The sequence below is a fragment of the Solea solea genome, chromosome 4 (genome assembly GCF_958295425.1).
Source record: "Solea solea chromosome 4, fSolSol10.1, whole genome shotgun sequence".
NCBI lineage: Eukaryota > Metazoa > Chordata > Actinopteri > Pleuronectiformes > Soleidae > Solea > Solea solea.
The window spans coordinates 21856814-21872428 of NC_081137.1; the positions used below are offsets into that span (position 1 = coordinate 21856814).

A 15615-nucleotide genomic window follows, 5' to 3' on the forward strand; every position below is an offset into this window, starting at 1 on the left:
GTCAGCGGCAGCAACATCATCAGCTCCAGCCTGAGCTTCATCAGCCTCAGCTTTACCACCCCCTCCAGGTCGAAACACACACTTTCAGCCGCTGCTCGGTGTCGCCTCCTCCGTCAGGCCCGCATTGTTGACTTCAAAGAGTTTATCCTCTGGATCTGACTTTAAACGCACACGGTACGTAGCCTCTCAAAAAAACAAACGCATCGTTCCATAAAATATGGAATCCCATAATGATTATTTAGCCGTTTGTTTGCGTCTGTGTTTTTAACGAGCTGTTTTGGCGGAGAGCGCGGCCTCGTTGACGTCGCGAGGCGCCAGTTGCCAATGTTAGGCTAAGATGCTAGTTTTGTGCACGGTAATGCTAGCTGTCCGGTTAGCTCACTTGTCGTTTAATAATCACCATAAAGTGGTTGTATTTGGTTGTAGAAAAGACAAACACTGTAGAAGAAGAGTGTTCGTGCATTAATGCAAGCATTTTACGCGCTGTTATTCGGGATAATTATGACCCAGTTAGCTAGTTACGCATTGCAGTTAGCCTGTGCCGATACATAGCTTTGGTGGGTATGTTAGCGTTTAGCGGTAACACTGTTTATCCTAACATTTATTACCACTTATAACCAGTGTATCACTGCAGTCTGGTTATTAACACAATCATTAATTATCCTTCATTGTATAACGTATGTTATTTGTTAGCTAGCTGCAGCATTAGCAATTACCTGAGGTAAAATGTGTCACAACACATTCATGTTAATGATAATGTTATTTAATGTGTTTAATAAACATTCTGTTTTGTTCCACAGACAATGCCCACAATAAAACTACAGAGCTCCGATGGGGAGATCTTTGAGGTGGATGTTGAGATAGCCAAGCAGTCTGTCACCATCAAGACCATGTTAGAAGGTATCACTTTAAGAATCAACCAACTTTATTTCCCCCCATTTTAATTCTCATAAAAGGCTGCCCCCACACACTAGAGGACATCAAAACTGACACATGCAACGCGCTTTGCAACCGATTTTCAATGTTTTAATAATCCTGAGGAAGCACAGACGAGATGATCTGGGAGGAGATTCAGTTGTCCTACATCTTGCAGGAGAAGCAATCTTATCATACTGTTGCCATACATCCACAAGTGTTTCATCTTTCTCTACCATCCTCTGGGTTTGGGAGACGGTGTTCACATTCATCCTTGTCGCACTAATACTTTATCTACTAATACTCAACAACTTGTATGTAATAAAGTGCTATATCTTAGGATAATACAGTATTGTGCACAAGTGTTAGGGCACCACTAGCTTTGCTGTGTTTGTCAGTCATTACGGCCCCCCCCCCTTGTAAAAACACCTAAGGGGAAAAGTGTTTGTGCATGTCTGATCTCACCTGTTCCATCCATCTTCTACCACTTCATCCTCCACATGGGGGTCGCGCGGGGTCGCTGGTGCCAATCCCAGCTGGCAAAAGGCGGGGGTTCATCATGTTGTCAGTCTATCACAGGGACACAAAACAAACATTCACTCTCACTTTATGGACCTGTGATTAAGGAGTCTGCTGGAAATGATTATTAAAAGATGGTGATGATGATGATTTCTTTGTGTGATTTTGTTTTGTAGATTTAGGGATGGACGATGAAGGAGACGATGACCCGGTTCCTCTGCCTAATGTGAACGCTGCCATCCTGAAGAAGGTACTAAACAAACAGTCGTGCTGTGCTCGCAAACATGACATGGCAGGCAGGTTTGTTTGTGGAAATTATTAGGTGTCGATAGGTTTGCTGTTTTATGTTTCCAAATTGTCAGAGGAAGAGTCAACATGTCATTTAAAGTAGCAGAGGGACATGGAGATATAAATCTTGAGCATATTTTAATTATAAATTTCAAAGTTATACAAACTTCCTGCAGACAGAGAATGAAGGTTACATGCTGGTGTACAATGGTTCTACTCTCAGAGCAGCAGCTTGTGTGTCTAAAGTCGCGAGTGCATTTTATACATATTTGGTTTCCGATGTGTTTCCCCTCAGGTGATTCAGTGGTGCACTCATCACAAAGATGACCCTCCCCCTCCTGAGGATGATGAGAACAAGGAGAAGAGGACGGATGACATTCCTGTGTGGGACCAGGAGTTCCTCAAAGTCGACCAGGGCACATTGTTTGAACTCATCCTGGTCAGTGCAGTTGACATTTTACCACATTTACATGGCGTTGACCTTAATTCAGTCCCCATAAAGAGCTGATGCAAACCTCCTCCAAGTGGACAATAACTCTTTAATTTACACAGTAACATTAGTGTGTAGTGTGACAGTCGCCTCTCAGTTTGCTCTTCTGTCCGTCAGTTAGATTTTTTTTAGTAGTAGATTTTATATTATGCATTTATTTGGGGTTGTAACAGCAGAATACGAAATTCCCAGACTTACTCATTCGTGCTGTTTTGTAGTGATGGTGTGTTAAATGTAGAGTCAGGAAATGATCGGTGTGATATAAATTTGTTGCCTACGTTTTGTTATTTGTATACTTTCTTTTAAAGCTCAGCAGTTCAAATGCAAAGTTCAAATTCTCAACCTTGCATCAGATTATGGAGTAGTTAATGTGTAGATAAGGGAAGTGAGATATTTAACCCACATTTTGCAGCCTTCCCCTCTTTCCTGTGGCCTCTTAGAATCATTCACTGCTGTGTTTAGTTGACAGATATAAAGATTTGCTGAGCTGGGTGCTTTGGGTGTCCGCTATAGAAGTAACAATAGTTTATTTGGAGTATAATCTTGGGCTTGGTAGTTTTACTGTTAACAACATATACATGTGAACCAGGCAACAACAACAGCAGCGTGAAACCTAAACCTAAACACAAATGCTGTAGGTGTTCGCACAGCTCTTGACTTCCAGGAAGTGAAACTCAAGTCCGGTCGCTTGAATTTACTTAACCTGCACCCACCACTCGCACCCCTGCACATTCTGTCACTGGCTCAGCCACATTTTGTTTTTCAGTAAACATACATGTCAGTGCTCTGCACGGCAGCCATTATGACATGTTTCAGCTGTCGGTTATTACGTTCACAATAGCTCTGTTCAGTTCGTGTGACATTAAACCAGGGAGCACCCTGAAACTCACTCACTGTCTGCAGCGGTATCCTCCACATGAGGGTCACAGGAAGCTGGAGCAAATCCCACCTGAGATATGGACTGGACAGGTCACCATTCACCACAGAACCAAACATGCCCACACCCACAGTCTATCAATTTAACTATTAACACCTGTGAAAATGGCTGCTGTGCACAGGGCTAATTAAGCTCTAGACGTGCTGCAGCTGATTATAATTTTGCATAAAGCAAATTAGAAAATGAGTGGCTGAGAACATATGAATGAAGAATTGTGGAAAAGATACGCTACAGACACTTGAATCATTCATGAGCTTGAATGGCGTGAATCCAAAGCAGAACGTCTGCACGAGCCTGGAAATGTTATGTTTTTCTGCCGCTGTCACCGTCATCTGTCTCACTGTCGTCTTCTCTGCATCAGGCCGCCAACTATTTGGACATCAAGGGTCTGCTAGACGTCACCTGCAAGACGGTCGCCAACATGATTAAGGGCAAAACCCCCGAGGAGATCAGGAAGACTTTCAACATCAAAAACGATTTCACAGAGGAAGAGGAAGCTCAGGTACCGGTTCCGTTCCATTGATCACCCGTCGTGTCTGGAAAACGCAGCGTTATGTTCATTATTGGTTACATTTCTGGTGACCTAACCCTTTTTCTAACGCTGTCCTCTCGTCTCGTCTCATCCACAGGTACGCAAAGAGAACCAGTGGTGTGAAGAGAAGTAAAGGGGGAGGGGGGAGTTCCGGCCAACACTACCACACTGAAAAGGATTGTCTCTGCTAACTGGTTGCACTGGCGTTGTTCATACTTGTTAATATTTACATTTAGTATATTTAAACCCCACATGGTCCCCTGTACCCCCCCCCTCCTTTGTTTCCCCTCCTCTGTTTCCAATAGCATGAACATTTTTTTTAATTCGCTTGTGTGGTGTTAATTTAAAAAAGAAAAAAGAAGCTTTTTGTTTCTACACACGTCCATCCCCATAAAAAAACAAAATAGTCCTGGTTCATCGGCTTAGAAGGCAGTCCTTTCATTTTATTTTTTTCTTGTTACTTGCTGGTTGTCTTTTTTTTTTTACTGGACATGCATTTTCTTTTAGGATCATTTACTAAATAAAAAGGCTTTTTTTGACAATGGAAATTAAAGGGTGAATGTTATTTTTTGCCCTGTGAATTCATTTTAAAGGGTTTTTTTGCATTAAGACTCTTGGACTTTGAAGTATTTGTGTCCTATTTCACGTTGTATTGAACGGGGAATTGAATTTGGTAAAGCTTTATTATTTTTTTGGGGGAGGAAGGGAAAGGTTGACAATATACTTCAGGAGTAAATAAATCATGAAAAGGCCCGTGTGTCATCTCTTGTTTTTTGATAGGTCTCACTGTCGTCGTTCTGGCTGTACATACAGAACACGTGGACAAGATATTCAAAACACTTTTATTACATCAAACAAACAAAAAAGAAACAAGTAATACATCAGAGGCGTTTGAGGCATAAAAAATACAAAAAAAGACATGTTTGACGTCAAAATAAACAAGCTATTTCTAGCACAAGAGCGCTCTCTGCTGGAGGGGAAATGGAACAGCTCGTCCTGAGTCAGGAGCTGTGAGCGGAACACAAAATAAAAGCCTTTCTTTGTTACACTGAATTTGGAACATGCACAAAAAATGTGAATTCTGCCGCAGTAACATGACCGAAAAGTAAAAACTGCACAAGACAAACAAAATGTATTGCTTTAAGAAATGTTTTTTTCTTTTTCTTTAAAGTTATTAAACCTTTTTTCTTTTATTTTTTTTTACATAAAAACATATAAAAGTTTAATTATAATAGGGAATCCAAACATTTAAAAAACTTTACAACACAATGCAATATAATAGTACCCATTTGGTCTCTCTCTGATTTAGTTTATGGAGCTGTGAAAATGTGTAAAAGGAAAAAATAATTATTATTATTTATCTACACAAATAATATGCCAAAAATAATAATAATAAAAGTCTGTCTTTTTCTTTTTGATTTGCACAAAGTTGCCCTCAAACTGGGAGGAAACAGAGCAGAAGGGGGAGAATGAAAGTGCCTAAAAAAAGGATCATGGAGATTGCTGGTGTCATTCTGAGCCACTTTGACCGACTGCTGAGTTTTTATTCGGAGTCAAAGGAGCTGAAATATTTGGAAATAGAAGTAATTTTTTTTAAGAAAAAGGCAGCGATGGAAGTGGAAGCTGTGCTGGTCAGGCTGCGTGTTGCTCTCGATTCCGTGGTTTGGTCTCAGTAACTGTGATGATGAAGGGTAATAAAAAATGTGACGGCTAATTACACACATCAGAAGAAGGGGGGCGGCGGAAAACATGCGACAGCACGTCGACGCCAAATGAGCTGTAATTACTCGACGTGTCTCTGCAGGTGAAGGAACCAGGTTTGACGTAACATGAATTCATAACATGAATTTTATTTTCATGTTCTTCAACATGACGAGATAATGATGAGTTTGTCGCTCCGTGGGCCCGAGCCTGTGTTGATGGTTGGTTGGATTAAGAGCTCATTTACTGCATTTTCATGATTGTCATGGAGGTCAAAGCACAGGCTCAGCGGCACAAGCAACCAAAAGTGAGTGTTTTTTTTTTTTTTTTTTTAAACGTTCACAAAGTTCAAAGAGCAGGAGATGAAACCAGGGAACCAGATGATTTCTGCCCCTGTAGAAGTGGATCTGATAGTGTGGTCTGGAGCAGGTGGGATTCCCTCAGAGTCTGAACGAAACAATCTGAAATCATTCTCATTTTGGTGAACGCATGACAGCGCACTGTTAAAAGTGTCGTTCTGCCGATCTGTATTTGTTTGTGCGTCTTAAAACATAAATAAAAAGGTCCAGTGTGTAAGAATGAGTGACATCTAATGGTGAGACTGCAGACTGTCACAAAGGTTGTGGAACTACTGTGGCCTTCACGTGATACCGGAGAACATGTTGTTGTTCTTCAATTGTGTAGTACGTGGTCGTTCTGGCTGGTTTGTCCATTCGGGGCTGCCGTAGAAACAAGATGGTGGTCTCTCTAAAGCCGGACCCTTGCCTAAAGGACATATAATGGCGCTTTTCCACTACATGGTCCCGCCTCGGCTCAACTCTACATGGTTTGGTTGGTTTTCCATGAGTATACAGTAGTACCTCCTCGACGTGGGCGGAGTCAAGATAAGATACGACCTCTAAAGATTTAAGAAAACCAAACCATTTTTATTGTTAAGTGATTATACACTTATAAACAAACATACTAATGGGTTTAATTTCCCTCCAAAATGTTACACACTGGACCTGTAACACTGTGATTAACTAAAGGCTTGTAACAGTAACCTCCTGCGCTGACTTTGGTGAATATGACTGATCTGGTTTATTATGTGTTTTAAGTATTCTTTAAAGAAGTGACCACATAAAAGGAGGCTTTGAGAAAAGAGTCAGCCTCGTTGACCCGTGAAACACACACTCTGGATAAAACCCAGACTTTTTAAGAGTGAGAAAAGCTGACCTGCCGCTCACTGTGGGGGGGCGGGGGGGTGGAGAACGAAACATGTGACAAGTCGTGGAATGCCGTGGAGTGATCACTGAGTCTCTGTTAGCACTTTGAGGGAAAGTCCTGCGGCCTTGGCGGCAGACAGCGCCGCAGGCGAGCCGCGTCTGCCGCACAGTTCCAGGTGTGTGTGTTTGGACGCGGGCTGCCGGACGTGGCCGTGTCGGGCAGCCGACTGTTGGAGGGACGAGTGTGAGTGTGAGTGTGAGCGTGTGAGCGACGGCGGCGGCGGAGACAGCGGCAGGCGCGTTGACGGGGAGGTGGGCGTGGTCGGCGAGCAGCCCGGGGAGGACTGCCGCTGCCGCTGGTGGTAGAGAGGGAGGCGGGACGGGGAGGAGGACGGGGGAGAGTCTATAGCACTTAAATCTGAAGAAGTTGGGCTGGGGCAGCCTCCTCCTTGAAGGTAGCGAATGCACTTCTTTTTCCTCCTAGGAACAGTCAGAGAGAGTTATCTGTGAATAGAGTGTGGATGGTAAATGTCAGCAGGAGTCAATGGAGATGCTTCACTCACTGTGAGGTCAATGAGGAACATGGTCAATGAGGAACAACACAAACACACAACAGAGTGTCAGTCTACGTGCAGTACCCGAGTGTGTACTCAAATACTAACATTTACTACACTGTCGTGGTGAACGCTCGTCTGAGCAGGAAGGAAACGAAATAACCAAAACTAAAAAACATTTCTTTAACTGATATAAAAATAATAAATATAGAGTTAGAAAATGAAACGATAACTCACTGAAACTGAATTGCGTGTTTTTATAAAAGTAACTCAAATAGTTGCGAAATTGTGCTTAGTTTTTATCTTTATAAATTGATTTCATACATAAATAAACCTTTTGAGTTCATATAGTGTGTTTTTTTTATAATATAAGGAGTTGTGTATTATTACTGCTCCATTTTACTATGGGTGCACCTGCGGCATATTTTGTTGGGTTTTTATGACAATACCTAATTTTTATTATTATTACTGTATTATTATGACCCTTTTTGAATCTTGCACCTGGCAAATACTCTGTATAACAAAAAAATAACACTAAAACTAAGAAAAACTAACACTGTAACTAAGCATTTACAAAAAACCTAACACTAAAACTAAGAAAAACTAACAATAAAACTAAGAAAAACTAACAATAAAACTAAGCATTTACAAAAAACTAACACTGTAACTAAGCATTTACAAAAAACTAACACTAAAACTAAGAAAAACTAACAATAAAACTAAGCATTTACAAAAAACTAACACTGTAACTAAGCATTTACAAAAAACTAACACTAAAACTAAGAAAAACTAACAATAAAATAACAAAAACCAACAAAAACTAAACATTTACAAAAAACGAATAGAAAATTAAAGTTATTTTAAAAACCAAAAGTCAAAACTAATGAAAAATCCAGCTGGGATTGGCACCATCGACCCCCCACGTGACCCTCATGTGGAGGATAAAGCGTCAGAAGATGAGTGATTGAACTCCTCAAGAAAAGTTAGGAAACCGCTATTTCAGTCAATCATTTATCCTCTTTAATAAAACCAACTGGTAAAGTACTTTATATCAGTGTTTCCCAACCCTGGTCCTCAGGGAACACTGTCCTGCATATTTTAAATGAACAGCTCGTTACCAGGCTTCTGCAGAGCTTGTTGACGAGCTGTTCATCTGAATCAGGTGTGTTGGAGCAGGGGAACCCGATTAGTCGCCTTTACAACGACGGTAAAAATTCCTCCTATTCTCCTCGTTGTGAGCGTCAAGTGCTGCCAGGTGTGTGTCAGTCACAGGTGTGTGTGTACCACTGGCCCCTGATTGGCACCAAATTGACAGCACATGAGACTCTGGAGCCAGTGGGGATTGTCATATCTCCAGAAACACATGTCGGATCAGGTTGGACGTGCTGCACGTGCTCGACTGACCACCAACAACAACATGTGACCAGGCTGCTGACCAGCATGAGGACTGAGTAAAAGTGTAAAAATATAATATGTGTTGTTTTTTTCCTTTATTACTGTGGGAGAGTGCAATCATCCAATCCACACTACCCACACGTTTAGCTGAGTTGCTCCTTCCACAGAAACACGATCCTTACAAGTCCTACCTCGTTGTAAAGGTGACTAATCAGGCTTTCCAACAAAGTATAATAAAGAGGAGAAATAATTGACTGGAATAAGGTTTCGAAACATTTTCTGAGGAGTTTAGTTCCAGACTACAAGGATTATCACTCAGCCGTATAATTAATGATTAATTTTTTTTAAGTTTTAAATAACAAACTCATGAAAAATGACTGTTTCACACATTTTCATCACGCCCATGTTCCCTCTCCTGCTCTGCAGCAGTGACGTCATGCCTGTGTGTGTGTGTGTGTGTGTGTGTGCTCAGTGAGGTGATTTTTTTTTACGTGTGCAACCCTGAGTGAGCGCGGCATCAAAGCAGTTAACAGGATCCCATGATCATTACCAGAATATGATATGAGTCACCAGGTTTAACCACAAGGAAAGGCGCTGGGCCATATTTAGAGAGGGGGGAAGAGAGAGAGAGAGAGAGTGCAGCAGAAAGTGATTTCTAAATGTTAGAGTTCACCATCAAACGGCGCCGGTGACCACATCGCATGAATGGAGAAAGTTGAAAGCAGATGGGCATGAGAACGGCTGTCAGGGTTGCAGAGCTGCAGGGCGCAGTGTGTCTGTGCGTTGAGCTGCGGTGATAAGGATTTGCTTTAACCACATTCACCCCCCCTTTGTTCTCTCAAACCGAAACACACACACATTTCCATGACGTGACGGTGGGGAAGACGGCAGCAGGGTTTGCTACAGTGCTGTTGTTGTGGTGAGAGTTCTTCTTCTGCAGAACCACACGGATTCCTGATTCCTGCAGTGAAGCTGTTGACTTGTTGTCTACTGTAAATTCTGTGTCTGCGACTAAAACGGAGCAGTCGCCTCATCCCATCATTTATGTCTCGTATTGTTGTTTGCTTTATTGCTCTGTGAGACCACCAGGATTGTTAGGATTTGAAGTCAAGGACAGGGAAATGAATAAAAAAACAAAGTGTTGAGACTCCTGCAGTAGATTAGGAATCACATTTCACATTACAGTTGAATAAATCTATTTGTAATGTCAGAATATTTAATATTATTCACTTATTTTAACCATAAAAGGGCCCGCTTTTGCCCATTGTTCCAGAATAACTTTCAATATCTGGCAATTTACTAAGTTTTATCGAGGAAAAAACAGATTTTGATTGTTAAATTTAAGATTTGAAGAGTAGAAAACATTTAAAATAACATTTGATTGGGTTTTTGTCTCTATGTCCAAAAACTCTTTCCTGTCTGGCGACAAAGGCGCCAATTCGCCGGCTTCCTGCGACGGTGCGAGTGAATTTACCATTATAACCGCACGTGCAACGTCTCAGCGCCCGACAGCACAAAATGCATAATTTACGGTAACGCAAAGGTGTAATAATTCATTTTTATGTGTGGCTGTAATGTCACTACATTGTTAGTCACAGAGAGGCATGCAGAGCTCAAACGTTGTTTGGAGGTCGAGCTGCTCTTAAGGCAGACGTGTTCTCGTTGTCTTGGTGGGCGGAGCTTGAAAAAGGCTGTTTTTATGATCTTTGACCATCGTGGACGGTAACTGTCGCTGCCCTCGGAGCAACTCTGCCTTCCCAAACACACGTTCTGATGTCTTCATGATGGAAATGGTTTATTTAAATGATGGAGGTGGAGTTTGTCGGATGGCGGCAGTGCGGTGGCTATGATGTTTTCGGATGTTTGGTACACACCTGCAAGGACCGCACCAGTCCGTTTGTTGGTTGAGGCCAAAGCGAGCCCGGCATTTCTTAGGAGAACCGGGGTCTGAGCACAATGCAAAGCATGCACAAAAACAAAGAAGAGGAGGAGGAGGAGGAGGAGGAGAATAAATAAAGAGAAGAAGCAGAAGAAAATGTTAGAGAGCAGAAGCAGAAGAGAAAAGTCTGAAAGTCCACTGAAACGGTGTAACGGTTAGTTAGTAGCTGGTTAGTGCACGGCAAAACACATCAACAACCACCACAATAACCATCATGTTGTCGTTCTTCAAACACAGACGCACAAAGACACACAGATAGAACTCAGCCATGCTGTGGTGCTCTGTTAGTGCAGGTGATTTAAAACAGTCAAACTGGTTTATCTCATAACAAAATTCTGTCTGTCGATGGGAGTTTAAATCAGAGTCACAGCTACTATTTATTTATTTATTTCTACCACAGTGTTAGTTTAGTCTGAGTAATTAAATCACAATCACCTGCGTGGCTTCCAGCTCACCTTTAACAAACACCTTTGATTATCCATCACTCTGTAGCTCTTTACAATAAGACTATTCTTATTTATAAATGGTTCAGAATGAGGTCACACATGAGGAAATTATATCATGAAAGTAAATAATTACAGACAAATAATGACACATTATTAGGGTCTCACTATTTGGCAAGATACTGTTACGACTGGATTCCCATTAATATTACAGATGCATCTCTATTTTTAAATAAAAAAGAGGCCTTATTGTAAAGTGTAAAAAATGTGAGCTCACTATTTGGCAAATGAAAAAAAGAGGCCTTATTGTAACATGTAAAACATGTAAGCTCACTTTTTGGCAGATGAAAAAAAAGAGGCCTTATTGTAACGCATTAAATATGTGAGCTCACTTTTTGGCAAACGAAAAAAAAGTGTGACATGTAAAATATGCAAGCTCACTATTTGGCAATGAAAGATTGACCTAATTACAAATCATTCATATAAATCCTTCATAACAGAGTCTTATTTAAAATGTTAATAACCTAATCATAAACCATTTATAATAAAAGTGTTATTGTAAAGTGAAACACCACAGTTGTCGTGTATGGCCCCTGAGTTACAGTGAAAGTTGTTATGGTTAGTTTATCACTTAAAATGTGTGTTTTGATCTCTAAATTGACAAAAAACAACAGGTGCAAAACTATGTTGGAATATTTCCACAAGGTAGAAGATAAAGGGGGAAAGTTCCGTGATAATTGACATTTCAGAACTCGTACCAGCGAAGATAAGGACAAACGTTTGTGCAACCAGGGATTCAATTGTTTATAATTCAGGTTACGTGGAAAGTAAGAGTGGGTGGGTGGTTTTTGACGTTAGAGACGCATCCTGCCTCCATTTCTCAACTGAATTCTGTCAAAGGCTGCAGAGTCTGACTGACACCGGCTGTGTGTTTCCTCATAATGAAACATATGAGATGTTATTTTCGTGTTTACCTGTGTTGGAGTCCTGCTGCTTCTCCCTTTTTCTCCTCTTCTTCTTGCCCTGTCGTAAAAAAAAGAAAAGAAACACAACAGAGACATGAGTCTGGCTCGTTAGTTACACTTCATGGTTGCACATTCACCATCATCAGGGCTAGAAAATGTTAGCAAAGTGTATAAATGTAGCTCCATAATCCTCTGCTTTGACCTCAATGAAAGATTTCTTAGTAGTCGTTTTTGTTACAAGCTTTCCAACTGTCGGGGAAATCTTTCTTTTCAGAGCGACGCTAAAGGTCACCGGTCAAACACAAGACGCTGCACTGTATGTGTGTGTGTGATAAAAGCTGCTGGTTCTCATCTCGGGTGCAAAAGTGCAAAAAAGTGGGCAGAAAACAAACAAACAGGCAATCAAATCTCAAGTGTTTCACCAAAGCAGGGGGGGGGGAAGCAAGAAAGATGAAGAAATACAAACATACTCTGCAGTAAAAATGCCCACCGTAAAAAAACCCCAAACAATTCATGCAAAAAATGACCCGCGGGGTGGAGGGGGAGGGGTTTGTTGTTGTTCTCGTGTCGTCGTGTTTGATTCGTCTCCAGGCCGATTCCTTCGTTACAGAGATAAACATGGCAAAGTGTTGCTTGAAGTGAACGAGGCATCGTATTTGTTTTTTTTTGGGGTGAGACGCGGGGAGGATGTGGGTACAGACGTCTTTACTGCCTCTGCGTCAGTGTCTGCCCTCCTCAAGCTCGCTGTCAGCGCCGCGTCTATGTGGTTACAACAACAACTCCTCTGTGCAATGGCAACGGCAACGGCTTTCCGATGCTTTGTGTGTGTGTGTGGGGGTATATACACTATATGTAGGGGTTTTGGAGGTTTTGTTTTTCGGTCCAGTAATTGTTCTCTCTCTCTCTCTCTCTCTCTTTTGGAGGTTTCGTGAAACACAGCAGAGGATATTTTAAGCACAGGAGGACGTGTGTGTGTCATGATCTCACACTCTCTTTGCTCCCGGCAAAGACTAAAAGGAGCATTTTAAAAGGAATTGTGAAAAAAAGTGCATTTGTGTTCACTTTGGCTGCTGCTGAACCATTGCAGAGTGATGTATTCCTGTCATTAAAGCTGCAGTGTGTTATTATTCTCTTTCAAGCAGTGCTATTACACCCGGCGAAGGGAGCATCTGTGTGTATACACCACCAGTGCAGAAGCATCCTGTCAAAACTGCTGAATGACGGGGTTTTCGTGGGCACCTCTACTGTACTGTAGGTGTCTTCAGCATCTGTCTCGTCTGTGTGCAGTCCCTCACAGTCCCTCAAAGTTTAACACGGGGGGGGGGGAAGCAAAAACACTCAACTTCCCAGTAAGTCACATGACATTTGGAACAGGGTTAATGCTGCGCTCAAAGCTGCATGCACACACAGCAGTAGCTCGTTCGTCTATGATCACTTTTACTCGAGCTCTGGTTTATAACGTACGATAAACCAAGACGTCTTCGAACAGCAATCTTAGGAAAAACTCTCCACGGACAGGGTCGGGACTTTTATTTTGAAAAAATATCTGCTCTGGGCTGCTTTGGCATAAAAAAAAAAAAGGAGATCAAAGTGGCCATGTTGCACTCATTCGGATGATTAAGTGTAACCATGCCTGCCCGTGAAGAGTCGGCTACAGAGAAACAAGACAGCACAGCAGAGGAAAGCGTTGCCACAGGTTTCCACCATGCCACATATTACTGATGTGATTAGGAAGCAGCCTGTGTTAGAATCAAAGCTGATTATATGACACCTTCTCTACAGGGTTCAGTTAAAGGTCCAGAGTGTTAGAATTAGTGACATCTAATGGTGAGACTGCCCACTAATGGCACTTTTTTTCCCACTACACAGTTCTCGCATCACTCTACTCTACTCGGTTTGTGTACCAGGCACCAACACGGGCGGGAAACTGCCCTGACGTCCTTCTATACGCGACACAGACGAGTGATTTCAGTGTAACTGAATCATTAGTATCAGTTAATTAAAAAGATGAGTTCTGCATTACCTGCACTGAACCAGTCTCCACTGTTAAATATTGATATTTTAGATATTTCCTTTGCTAAATGTTGGGAGATTCCCGCATGTTTTCAGTGAATTTTTTAAGCCTTTTTAACTGAGCTACAGTTCGGCATCGTTTGGCTTGATCCCCGTGTCAAGCGTCGCACTCGTGACTCTTCCTGTGACGACACTCTCTGACCAATCAGTGGCCGGCAGTCTGTCGACATCACATTGTAGTATCCAAGTATCTGGCTCTTGCCTGAAGTACATATAAAAAGGCTTTTTTATGTAAACATCGATCTATCTATTCAAATTGTGCCTCTTACATCACACACACTGGACCTTTAGCACTTGTCACTGTTGTCTATCCTGATACAATGATTGTGCTGTATATTTAAAAAAGGGATGCCCACAAAAATAAAAACACAAATAAATAAATAGAAAACCAAAGGCGGGGGGTGTGGGGGGGGGGGAGGCGGGGAGGCAGTGAGGCCAGCCATGCGGCCCTGTCCTCTGTTAGTGGAGCAAAACGGGTTGATTTATACCTCTGTGTGATTCATTAACTAGCAGATTAACCGTCCACCTTTTCATTAACCCAGCTTGCACCGCTCACTAACCAATCAATTTGGTTCTGCCGCTGCTGTCACTCATGTGTGCTTTGCGAGGCTAGTGTTTGGAGAGTGCATGCAAAACTTTGCACGGGGTGGGGGGTGGGAGATGGGGGGGGGGGAAGATACCCACAACCTCGTTCATGCAGCCCTTCACATTCTCATTTGCTCTTTCCACCACAGAGGCATAAATCCACCATAAGATGTGTCCCTACCCAATCGGCTTTATTCTTTTCCCCCGCGACCCCGCTAAGGCCCGCCTCCTGCAAGAGTTCAACAGCAAACTGACAAATGAGAGGCACACAGCAGCCCAGATACAGCACATCCCCACAACATTAGACTAACATGCATGCACTAACACAGTTTAATTCACCCCTGTATTCCGTGTGTAGATAACGTCTGTAGATGAAGTATATATATATATATATATATAAGTGTTTGTGTGCATGTTTCACAACAAATATCATGAAAGAAAAAGGTGAAGGGTTGGAGCTGTCCCTGATGTTTATTCCATCAAATGTTTTGCTCTCATTTAAAAGGTTTAACATTTGCATTCAGTGGCTGAATGAGTGTGTCGCCATTAAAGTAACAACTGTGGGGTAATGAGACAAATTAAAAATGATGATTTTTACGTTGTTTTTTATCACCATGTTGTGGTGAGTGCACACAGTGCTTTTCAATTACACTGCAATGTCAATCTCCATACATTTATTGTGTTTCGTGGATTATTTCTAATCACCGCAGCAACCAAAGTATAAAAAATTCACACAACTTTTTTCCAGGGCGTTCCTCCACCCAAAAACAAATTTACATCTTCATGCATAACAAGTTCAGCAAAACTGACATTCGTCGTGGATTCACGCCATTGAGCCATTGTTGGCGGAAAGAGGAGAAATAATAATAATGCGGTAAAATCGTGACAAGAAGAAGACGGGAGTCCTTACGTAGTTGTCTCTGGCGGACCAGGTCGGGTAGAGCTGCATGTGGAGTTGTCTCTCTTTCCTGGCCAACTCGTAGTACTTGGCCTGTTCCTCCCGGGTCAGTGCATGCCACTGGACACACAAACAAACAAAGAGTGAGAGAAAAGCTTAATGTATAACATTTAATC

General features: G+C 42.0%; 2 protein-coding genes across 10 annotated transcripts in view; one reads left to right on the forward strand and one right to left on the reverse strand.

Annotated features, from left to right (window-relative positions):
• On the forward strand, positions 1–4433 carry skp1 (S-phase kinase-associated protein 1). Its single transcript, XM_058627022.1, has 6 exons — positions 1–174; positions 801–900; positions 1611–1684; positions 2018–2161; positions 3511–3651; positions 3779–4433. Exons 2-6 carry the CDS (start codon positions 804–806, stop codon positions 3812–3814), a joined length of 492 nt encoding a protein of 163 aa, XP_058483005.1. The 5' UTR covers positions 1–174; positions 801–803; the 3' UTR covers positions 3815–4433.
• A 76-nt stretch (positions 4434–4509) lies between these two features.
• The window catches only part of tcf7 (transcription factor 7), a 63469-nt gene continuing 52363 nt past the window's right edge, over positions 4510–15615 (reverse strand). For 2 of the 9 annotated variants that reach the window (XM_058627012.1, XM_058627014.1), the window contains 5 exons: positions 15452–15559; positions 14723–14770; positions 11893–11941; positions 10411–10483; positions 4510–7067 (listed from right to left, as the gene is read on the reverse strand). In XM_058627012.1, the coding sequence (XP_058482995.1) occupies positions 6671–7067; positions 10411–10483; positions 11893–11941; positions 14723–14770; positions 15452–15559 (675 nt within the window). In that variant the 3' untranslated portion in view covers positions 4510–6670. Of the gene's footprint in view, positions 7092–10410; positions 10484–11892; positions 11942–14722; positions 14771–15451; positions 15560–15615 lie in introns of all 9 variants that reach the window. The other 7 variants (XM_058627013.1, XM_058627016.1, XM_058627017.1 and 4 more) reach the window with 6 other exon arrangements.

Bases quoted from the DNA above. Each gene is read 5' to 3' on its own strand.
- skp1 (XM_058627022.1), top strand. From the start codon at position 804: ATGCCCACAATAAAACTACAGAGCTCCGATGGGGAGATCTTTGAGGTG. The intron at 901-1,610 runs GTATCACTTTAA...TTTGTTTTGTAG, and splicing joins CATCAAGACCATGTTAGAAG to ATTTAGGGATGGACGATGAA. The intron at 1,685-2,017 runs GTACTAAACAAA...GTTTCCCCTCAG, and splicing joins ACGCTGCCATCCTGAAGAAG to GTGATTCAGTGGTGCACTCA.